This window comes from Sipha flava, unplaced genomic scaffold (assembly GCF_003268045.1).
Source record: "Sipha flava isolate LNK unplaced genomic scaffold, YSA_version1 39_pilon_pilon, whole genome shotgun sequence".
In the NCBI taxonomy this organism is placed as follows: domain Eukaryota; kingdom Metazoa; phylum Arthropoda; class Insecta; order Hemiptera; family Aphididae; genus Sipha; species Sipha flava.
This window is the reverse complement of record NW_020273107.1, coordinates 173,984-186,407: the sequence shown is the minus strand read 5'-3', so window position 1 is coordinate 186,407 and position 12,424 is coordinate 173,984. Positions and strand designations below refer to the sequence as shown.

General features: G+C 28.1%; 1 protein-coding gene across 2 annotated transcripts in view; it reads left to right on the top strand.

Moving 5' to 3' along the window:
* The window catches only part of LOC112688475 (TBC1 domain family member 30-like), a 49,697-nt gene that overhangs the window by 1,501 nt on the left and 35,772 nt on the right, over window positions 1–12,424 (top strand). For both annotated transcript variants that reach the window (XM_025561664.1, XM_025561665.1), the window contains exon 3: window positions 10,660–10,906. In XM_025561664.1, the coding sequence (XP_025417449.1) occupies window positions 10,660–10,906 (247 nt within the window). The remainder of the gene's footprint in view (window positions 1–10,659; window positions 10,907–12,424) is intronic.

Below are 12,424 nucleotides of genomic sequence, written 5' to 3'. Positions count from 1 at the left end.
GGTTCTCTAACTAATATTATCTTTATATGAAAATTTAAAATATACACGTTTTTTTTGTTCTTTCAGATGTGAATACTTACTATGAAATGATAAACGAAAATAAATTAATAAATAATTAATAATTAGATAAAGTAAAAAGGAAATCCAATTTTATATTATAAAAAAACATATTGCACATTGCATGAATTATGAATCTGCTTTAATACTGATCGTAACTAGAATTATACATGGTAATTTAGAAATTTAATTTATTAACATTTAAACTACCAGTCTTAGAATTGTCCTAGGATCCCAAGATTTTCTGTGTTCTGGAGGCTCTGGACCACTGCCCAACTTTGCCCTATAATTTCTATGCCACTAAAACCATTATTATAAAACTAATAACATTGTATTTGTATTTACTAATTGTTTGAATCACGATGCATTAAAATATTTATTTTTTTGTATTTATCTACAAAACGGTAATTTTAATAAAAAGTAAGTAAATTGAGATGTCATATTAATAATATTACGTTATATTTTTGAATGTATTTATAATTTTATAATTATACTAAATTGTTTAATTTTAAAAATGATCAAAAATAATGTTTGACCATTACCTGTTTTTGACCTGAGTGCAATTCGACTTTACCATTCCTTCCCCAAATAATTTTATACCGTACAAACGCTTACCGTCACCTCACTTATAATATATACCAATTTCTTTATCCAATTTATCTGTTATACATATTAAAAATAAAAGAGCTTGATTTTTGTATCAACCACACAATTTATATAAAATAAAAATAATAGTTAACAATTTACATAGAATAATAATTTGAAATTAATGGCTCCATTTTGTAATGATATTCACGGCAGCTTTGATCGCTGCTACACCATATCCTCTATAAAATATGTGTCCCTTCGTTTAAATTTATAGGTGCTGGTGTGCACCTGGAGGCAATGACAATATTAATAATAGATTACCTACATGAAATAAAAAAAAATCTGTATGCACGCTTATGTACACGGCGTTTTATTTACATTGAAACAATAGGTTTTCATTAGTAGTTTTCCCCCTAGCAATTGTTTGCGTTATATATTTTACTATACTTTTCATCGTATAACTCTATAATATGTTACAGTACAAGTATAATACATTATAACTTATATTATAACACATTATTCGTTTGTGTCGAATTGCGATGTATTACAGGGGCGGCGTTCAGAATTCGTTTCATGACAGGACCGTACAACGAAAGTTATCTGTCAGGTCTATATGAATTATGCATATAAAAAAAACGTCAATAAAAATAATATGATAAAATATCCACTAGTTTATAATGTATTTGATTCATGACCCTGCGGGTGTTGTGTAAAAATATACAATATATATCAACAAAAGGGTGGCAAGTGGTTCATCTTATTATTATATTCAAAATTCTTATAAATGCGTAAGAGTTTAACAATTATTATAATACCGCATAATAAATGCGAGAATACTGTTCGGCGAATTACGAGTTTGTCGTTCAATTTTTTCGAACTGTCTCGTCATAAATTTGAAGAAAATTACAAACTTCTCAAATCCTATATAATGTAAACTTATTCGCTCTATAATGCTATACATACCTTTCCTGCATGTTCTTCAATTAATACGATGTTATTAAATCTTCTCCTTTCCACGCATGTGATAACCGCAATTCTCACAACTTTATTATTAACCTAATATTCCTGTTTGTGTTATTTTTCAAGATGAAATCAAATTACTAATTAAAAAAAACTAATTAATCGATTATTTTTTCTGTGTTCACGTGTATGTAAAATATTTATCAGTACATATATAATACATTTATAATATATATATATATTGTAAATTATATATAATTATAAGATTATAGATAATATACTATATAAATAATGTATATTATACGTGAGAAATGAAAATATTTACATAGTATAATGAACAAAATATGTGTGATCAGAATTTTTCGCAACTTCGAATATTTAACAACGTTAATTTCAAAAATATGAGCTTTTCGACGTATTTTAAAGTATTATTTACGCATCTTCTGGCACACATTTATTGAACTAATTTTGCTAATACATTTTATGGATAGTAAATTTCTGACTAAAATTATTTGATAACTATTTATATATTATTTGATAATATTATTATAATGTAGTTAGTTAAAATCATGGGCACTGTTATGATTGACGATAATAAAAAAATTATAAATATTTTTCTCTTAAATTAATATTAATATTAATTATAATATTTGAAAAATGTTGTGATCTTAAGTTACTCTATCAATATTTTTAATTGAATATAACTGGTTAATACATTAATTGTATAAAACACAATTTTAAGAAAATTTATTTTTATTATTTTCATCAGTCATTCTTGTTGATTTTTTTTTATATAATTACAAATATATTTTATCATTTATCAATCGAACATTCTTTTATCAAATTTATTATTTCACAATTCTTATCAAGATTTAATTACGTTTTTATTATACGCATAAGTGGTATGCTGGTTTAGGGCAAACGAAGGTATAACAATAATTTAATTATATTATTTGTTTAACATTCTACATTGAGTTCATATCCATAAAGATAATCAGTCACCTATACACCAAGTTTAAAATACTTATAATAAAAATTATTGTAATATTTCACTTAACTACGTCATACAAAATATTAATAAAATTTATTTTCCCTTGAAAGTACGGAAAATGTGTTCATATAATTTTCACTTGATATTATGATGTGCATCTTTTTTACAGGAAGAAAATTATTATCTGACAGCGATATTAATTTAATTCCCTATATAATCTCTTATTCTTTTCAACTTTCAATGTAATCTTTATTTTCATTCTATCTAAGAAAAAATTTTACAACATTTACCTTAGGTTTTCGACGTTTTAGAAGGTCCTTAACAATATCTAAACCAATAAAGGTCTCAGTACTCAAATGTTACGATGTTAATCGATTTTTTTTATTTTTGTATTTTAAACCTAAAAGTTTTATACTGCGCCTACACCTCTAATATATCATTCTTTTTTGTTGTAATTTAATTTTCAATATGAACAAAATATACATAAATATCTAAATAACATTTTTTACTTAATTACAAAAATTAATATTTCAAATCCAAATTATTTGTGTGTTAGTTGTGATGTATATTTGATTTAAATATATAACGAATTTTAATCTATTCGAAAATGTTTTTTTAATATCTTAATAAAGAATCATACAGAAAAGGGTTAATTTAGAAAATAAGAAAATCAAACACTTTTATTTCTTAAAAAATAATTAAAGAAAACGAATTATCTGTGCATTTCTAATGATTTTATTGACATGATAAAAAATTTATATCTTATTTTTATTATTTTTGCAATAATTATGGATAATAATATTTTGTATTTTTTGAGTCCAATAGCTTTTACTGAAAAAAAATAATAACCACGAAATAAAATACCATTAAACTATAGTTTTTTTTTTTTTTTTATTATCTTTAGCATAATTTACTGACAAACAACTATACATTTAATAATGAGTAATCTTAAAACTTAATTGTAATCCATAAATAATAAATATATATTTAAAATTAACTATATATATAGTAAAAATAATAAATAAATAATAATAATATAATGTAATATAATATTTTAGAATTTAATACATAAAGATTCCACTTAAACGAGAGACAAATTTACTGTACAATCCTATCTTCTTTTCCTGTCATATTTAATCAACCTTTCGTAGATAAAAGCACCGTTTATTATTAAACAAATTATTCTATATTCATAGGCTTATTAATGCAAAACGTGGCACTTCATTATACAGGACTGTATATAGTGAACGGCAATTTAAGGTTATAATATTTTTGGTTGTATTTTAATAACGAATAAAAAAGTATTCATTCTCATGAAAAAGAAAAAAAAACACGTTGAAAAAAATTAGAAAATAAAATGAACTCTTTGATTACGAAATATTTACTTACACAATGCAGCTATCTTTTTAGGCCCAAGCTTAGCTGATGACCTAATAGAACCGATGGCTACTATAATGGAATTAGGTACTCGGGTTTTTAGTATCAAGTACTATACATTTTCTAATGCTCTGTCCGCTCATGTTTTTATTTGTTGAATAAAAACAACGTATTTATACAACCATATCTGTATACCATTGATTATACCATCTTATATCGGTGATAGAACTTTTACAGCTTCTCACTCTGAAATAGAGCAACACGAAACCGACTTTTTTTGCGGTCTATATCGAATATCTAACCTTGTATAACCTTCGCTAGATTGTTTTATTGCCAAATCCTACTAATCAATAAATACCACAGGATCGCCATCAGACGTCAATTTTTCTTTCGCCTCTGAGGTTGTAAAACCTACCAGGGCTAACTTACACCCTGTCCTACTGCTCGACGTCTGACACTAGTATGCTTTGACCCAACACCGCAAGTTCGTTTTATACAGCATAAACGTTTAATCAATCCGTATCAGGCACCGCAGCGAGAGTGGACAACCATATATATATATATATATATATATATATCATTTTACCTATTTGTTAATAAAAATGGTTTTATAAATTTTTAACTTTAGTTGCTCAAATACATTTTTCCACTTTGCTTATATAATATCCGTTAGATAGCCAAACAAGCAAATTGTTATATAAACATCGTCAAAAGAACTGTTGTCACAACGTTATTGTTGTCAAACTGACTGAGCTTACCTCAATCCGTATTTTGATACAGTAAACGGTAAATTTATAAATGCAACGTATAGCTTTCATATAATAATCATGTTGTAAGTTTTAATATGAGATATTGTACTATAAAAAATGGCCTTCTTAGCCCAAGTCGTAGTTTTAATTATTTTCACAGTGTACCGTTTTTTAAATATAAGTATCTATTAAAATATTAACCTATAACATTCATATAAATGATTTTTTTTTTAAGTAAATTTCATTGACATTTCTCGAGGCTACTTATGAGTTGATTCCAAGGTACCTATTTACCTGCATTAATACAAGTGAATTGATTCCGTGGCTATTAAGAGTTATGTACAAGTTGGTTCAAATTTTATCGTTTATAAGTATATGCATGGACGCAACTAGAAGCCAAATATTGGGGGTGCTGAAATTGCTGAATGTTGAAAATAAATTTAATGGTACTTCACTGTAATTATTATAAATTATATAGATCTGAAGTAAAAACAAAAGAGCTACATTTGAACTCAAGGGTGCTAAAAACCCTATTGTGCCACCCTAATTGCACCTATGAGTATATGACAATTGATTTTAAACAACAATTTTTGTAGTCAAACATTCTAGACTTTTATACGCGTTATCCATTACTACTGTAGTCGCTGTAAGTTCGTAATTTCAACTTTTGAATAAATATGAATTTTATAACAAGCAAAAAGTCTAAATCATTAATACTGATAGATGGATATAAGTTTTGTTTTCAACTTGATAAATAATGATGATGATAAATAAATAATGCTATCGAATTATATACAACGTTGGACTTGTAGTAAGAGTAGCTGTAAGTGTTATTTAAAATTCAATTCTAGTAATAAAATTGCAGAAAGCAACAACATGACAAAATCGAAGGAGTAATAGTAATTTTAGGAGGCAAACGCTAAGCAATTATTTAAAGAGGAAATCTGTGAAAGATAATTTTGCAAAACCTTCAAGATAAATTCGCAAAAAATTGAAACATGGAGATATAAGTATTATAACGACTAATCATTTAATCCTATGCGGCATAATATACATCGAGCTTTCTTCCATCAAACCTCTTCGTGGTGTCTCCTGGGCAACGCTAAGAGGCCGAAATTATTCATCCATACTTGGGAATCACTTCATACCTGCCTTAAATGAACCCGGGAATAAACTAATACATGAATGAAGTCTCGGGAATCAATTCACCAATACTGTTTCTTGAATAATGCATAACCCTATAGTGTATTTTTACACACAAAAGGTTTTCTATAAATCTTTTTCCAACATTATAATAAATACAAGTATTGTTTTTGTTTATCATAATTTCAATCTTTATAAACCTTTTCTACTCACAGTAAACAAAAACAAATCGGTCGATAAACAACAATAAGTATTCCGTAGACAATGTTTAATACCACATCGGAATATTCAACGTATAAGATGGTTTATGTTTTACAAATCTAAAGGGTTGTTATTTGAATTTTAAACTACCTATGCTTTAATAGTTATGCATTTTCTTATTAATTAACACTAATTTTTAGTTAAAATAAAAAACATCACTATAACTATTTTGTATATAGTCTTCTATCTATATTATACTCAAGTAAATAGACCTAACAGATTAATTGGTAGTAAATTGATTGCAGCGTTCACATATTTTGAATGTTTGAAATACATATTTACTCTAACCGCGTTAACTCTATAACCAATAATTATACTTTATTCTTCGATTATTAACATGTTAATAATATTATTTTCTAACACTATCGCATTGAATGTATTTAATGCGATAGTATTAGAAAATATTGCAAAATATTTTATTTAATAATTTATATTAAAATAATGCGATAGTGTTGTTGTGTTAATTTTAGTCATACGTATTTTTTTATTTAAAACTTCGTCATGCAATATATGCAAATACTTGTGTTAACAGTTAATGCATGCGAATATTAACGCTCAGCTGTGTGTGAAGAAATCGCATTTTTTAACACTTTAACATAGTTAGTATTAAATATATATTACCTGTCAATAATTCAAAATATAATACCAAACTGCTGTATAAGGTGAATAGAAGACTGAATAAGTTACTAACAATAATTTATGCGTGGAATATCGATTGCATTATTCATTGAATATTATTTACAATATTAAGTATAGACTTTTAATTGTCTATGAGATAAATTTAAAATTTCTCCTGAAATGCGCGTATTTTTTCAAATTTTTCAATTTGAAACACTTAGTATAAAATAATGGTGAATTTTATTTTATTTCCAAAATTATATATTATATTTAAATTAAACCTATCAATTTAATTAAAAAACGAAAATTGAATAAGATCATTCGTTATACTAGATGCATTACATTATTATAATAAAATAACAGTTGTATGAGATACATTTTATCCTGAAAAATTGTGGTTCACTTATTATGTTTTGGGAAATCTAATAAAACCGATAACGTGAAGCTTTTAAACAAAACATACTTGCTCGATAGATACATCATGTACTTACGGGTGAACGTTGTTTATATTTTATAAACAAACACTTGATGAAATATGACTCATTTTATCGCCAAACATTGTACGTCGAATAGTTTTGTAAATAATAAAAATAAATATCACATGATGCGGTAATAAACTAATATTAATTTCGCTTCGCTCTCCAACAATAAGTTCCCATTTGAATATTATAATCATACACTCAAATGCAATGTAGTTAAAACTAAATAATAATTATGTGTACTATTTTAATATAATAGTATCATAAAATAAAACACAATAAATTGTAATAAATGTTCAACGCGATAATAAGTAAAACACGTTTAAAAATAAACCAATACTACGAATTACTCATAATTAACATGCATACATATGTGTTTGACTTAATATAACATTAAGTTATGATGCAATATCCTACAGTTCACTACGTATTAATTTAAATTGAGATGTATAAGAATATATCTACATCACGTGCATTCGAGTTAAATTAATATTATATATGCTTCACTCATATGTCACCGCAAAAATTGGTTAATTTTCAATCTTATCGAATTTTTTTTTCTCGTATCGAGTTTATATATTATAAACCATCAACGACCAGATAGCGACGTTATTTGTACACTAGGTAGTACCTAGTAGGTACGATAAAAAACAGCCATAGACTTTACGCACCAATTACATTATGATCTAATCTTAAACGTTTTCTAGGAAATGATAGAAACACATGTAAACAATATTATAATAAGTATATACGAGTATTAAACGAATGGCGTAATATAAACCTAACATTTTAATTTTTTTCCACTCCGCGATTTAATCTTGGATGTTTTCAAAAGTAATAGTAAGAAGACCAAATATGATATAACGATTCGAACTCTTGTTGAAATATAAGTCAACTATATAACTTATTAATAATTACAGTGATAATGAATTACATAATTAACATTTGCTTTCTACGTATATCGCTCTTATTTGTTGTTCATCTCCTACTTGGCTTTTCAAAAACAACATTTGACATCAAACGATACCAAATTCATGTATTGAAATAACTTTCACTCATGAATTTACGGCGGACACTACTAAAATTTTTGAACAAACCAAAAGAAAAAGTTCTATTCAAAGTTTAAGTTATATTTAAAATGGGTTTATCTAAAGATACGTGATATACTCGTATAAGCGCGATGTATTTATAATACGAGTAATAATGCCTTTAATGGTTTTTTTTTTTTCAGTCGCGGTCGCTAGTCTATTTCGTTTCTTACAAAATTAATATAATTCTCACTTTAACTTTTCTACACATTATACACTATATTTCGCATAGTTTTGTTAAATGTTTAACGACAACTTTTTCAAGATCCGATCTTTTATCTTTGATGGATCCATTCTTTAATTTTTGAGTACGTAAATAGGTTAAATGGACAGAATGGAGTCAATTTACAAGTTTTAACAGTTGCTTTGAATGCAAACTCAATCATTTTTTACATTTTCAGTTCACTTCCTACTTAGCCAATGTAATGCACCATAGCCAGACTTACGAATTACCGGCGACACTTTTGTGTCAGACGAATGCAGCAATTACCTACTTACGCGAACATGTATTCCGATGGAATAATAAAACTCTTTGCCACGTCCACGCTACATGTTCTACGTTATATATTATGATTATTAACGTCCTCAAAGTGATTTTTTAGATAGGTTGATTTCCTGTAGACTTTAACGTGTAGGAAATATCTCTTAAAGCACCAGGTGCAATTTCATTCCAAAGCCTCCGTAATATCTATAAGCGTCGCCGGTTCTCAATAAATTCTAATTGGAAAATGAACGACCAAGCTCTGTTTGTTTCCGTTCTAATCGTGGTCTAATATATAATACGAGTATTAGATTTGATAGGATTACCTGTAATACACATATGTATAGGTGGTGATACGTTGCGTAAGACAAATCGATTACTAGAAAACAATTAAAGCGTGTTCAACTATAAGAAAAAATTATGATTTTTTATTTTTTTTAAATTTTTTTTTCGTGAAAACTTCATAAGCTTACTTTTATATAATTTTCGCAATCATTGATTAATATTTTTTCGATGATTACCAAAAAAATATAATGTCTAGTACATTTCGAAAATATTTATTTTCCTTCAAAACGAAAAACGACAGATTGATAAAAACCTATTCAGTATTACTATTCATTTCTTATATCATTGTATTATTTTAAAAAAGTTTTGTCAATAAAAAAAACTAACTGTTTTAAATGTAACTCCTACAAAGACTAGCCTGTGGTATACTCGACGATGCTGACGGTTTGCAGTAGTATCCGTCTGAACGGTATATGAACATTAAAAGGACAACCTCTAATAAAGTCTAAACGAATTAAATGCTCGTTACTGCTCGTTAAATGCTTCTTACTCACTGCTCATTTATACTGATACGACTTATTTCGAAAAACGATTTGACTTTATAATATTATCCTGCACAACAATTGATCTCGTTAGTTACAAAACCGTTATACGTGCGTTGTATAAGTAAATCAGTGTTATTTGTTACAGTTGAGGTAAACACATTTGTTTTCAATTACGTGAATGTACCCAGCCGTTATTAATCATCTAAAATCTTGTTATTTAGTCGATCGTTGGCACGACAAAGTTCGTGCTCAGTGCTCAAATTATTATTCAATGGGTGTATCTGTCAACTACATAACATACCTTCGCGATTGGCTCGCAATCCACCCGCTTCTTCTGCAAGTTGTAGAGACCAAATTAGTCTGTTTAAGGGGTATCATTGTTTGTAATTAGACATTAGTGCGATACAGTAAGGAACAATTATTTTAAATATTATGATATCGTATATGCTTATTCTAAATTGGTATCAAGTGATGAACAAATCTAGTGGGTAGGATATGGTTGTAGTGACGAGAAATGTGATAACGGAAAATTTACTGTTGGGGAGTCCCACCCACTCCTATGTTAAAAAATCGACAGTCATATTTTGCTTCTACTTCTCATGTTACAGAATCAGTATTTTTATACTACTACTATTACGCATTGTAACTGATATTAGATTTAAACCAGTGCTCGAAATGGCTCAAGATAAGTAGAGGGATGCCATACAATTCAGATTTCCTGATATCATCATAACATTCTTCACACCTTGTGTACCTATAATATTTATTTTTTTTTATAGTTCACATAAAGTATATTATCTTAGTCCGTGGCTCTAAATACGGATATAATACGGGTTGTGATCGGCTTTTTTTGGCCCTGATATCTCTATTACGCATGCGTCATAGCCTTAGTTAAAAATTGTAAACAAAATACGCACACGCACAGTGTTGATATTGAGGCCAATTATTCGTGAACGCTTCGCGATTATATTCCATATTCTCTGCCCAATGTACAATAATATAATCTAAGATCATCATTATTTACACACATGTTGCAGAGTTCTACGACTACGACGGCAGAGGCAACGATCACGATGGTTATGGACAATTTGACGTCGCAGAACGCACTCCAAAAACGATATTCAAACACCGATCTGATGGATAAACTTTTGGAAGACATATACAGGGTGGGCTCAAGTAGTGGGGCGTCCGAGTCATCGACGGACCAGACGAACTGGAGTGACGGTGGTCGAAACACGATCACATCCAGTTGCAAGGGATGGTCCAAAAGACTAGCGAGAAAAAGTAAATACTATCCCAACCGCTACTAGTGGCGAGACCAAGGAGTTTTCTAACGTAACAATTCCCGACATACAAATAAGCGCTCCGAAAATTCCAAAACTTGTTTTTAGATTTATCAATTTTAAACACGATTCTATAACTACAAAATAGACAGCATTTTATTCACTACATTTTTTTGAAATATTATAACACCCTAAATTGTTGTTTGGGTATCATCGCGTCCTAGACTCCCTCTGCGTGATCATCGCGTACACAAAATATTAATATTATTACACCCACCTGCCGCTTACTGAACAATATAATTTATCGTTCGTATAAATACAGTGTGAGCAGAAAAGATATATAATAATATTTATTAAACGTACACAATATATATTGTGTATATGTGTACATAATATATAGCACATACGATATATGTTCCGTATTGATTTCCCCACCACCTTGCACATGTATTCACACCGTTACAATGACAGATATAACTTTATGTTTATATGTACGAGGCAAATATATATTTACAAACTTCCCTATAGATATATTAAAATATATATTCGCATAGTGTTTTTTAAATGAATATGTAATATTATGGTTCCGACGCGGCCCACGTTACATATTTAATTTACATACACATATGTACGCTATACAATATACAGTATACATACATATGTTTATTGATCATGCATGCAATTAGAGTTTTATCCTTAAAATTCATTATTTCTGTTGACTTATGTTTTTATGAATTATTTTATTTAATTATGCTTTTACCTGTTTACTCTCAAATAATTTAATACATTTTTTTAAATTTTTTTTGAACGGCAATATACATTTTAAAATTTAATATTCAGAAGTAGTAATTTTTGCGGGTATTTAAAGTTTAGATCAGCGGAATAGTGCATCGTAATTTCACGAGATACTAACCTAACATACCTATACGTCAAAGTAGAAGCTTAAAAACAATATATGATACTTTAAAATTGTAAAAAATGTAATCAATGATGATTTTTACGGTAAAAATTTAAATTATAATACAAAGCTTATTGCAAAAAGTTCTATGTAAACATGTAATAGTTGAATAAAATTTTTTTCTCGAAAACGGTTCACCGAAAAAAAGATAGAATAGAACCACCCTAAGTAATCAGTTTTACTAATGCTATACGAGGATACCGTGGGACGAGTTACGATAATGGAGTGCTGATTGTGAGTTAATTCTATTCACCGCCGGTTAGCTACATTTAGATAATATTGTGCACGTTAAGCCACATGCACTTAATATTAAGTTGTGGATATACTACAGTACTTGCGTATACATTTGTGATATAATCGTATCATTACGAGTATTTGTATAATATATGCATTCATACAAGATGTCTGACATAAATGCTAACCATGCTTATGTTAATAAACTAACCTAACTTGTAATACGATTTAACACGTACATGACTGTTTCATATACGTTTTAATTTCTAGATATTGTATTTGTGTGTGTGTGTGTGTGTGTGTGTGTGTGTGTGTGTGTGTGTGTGT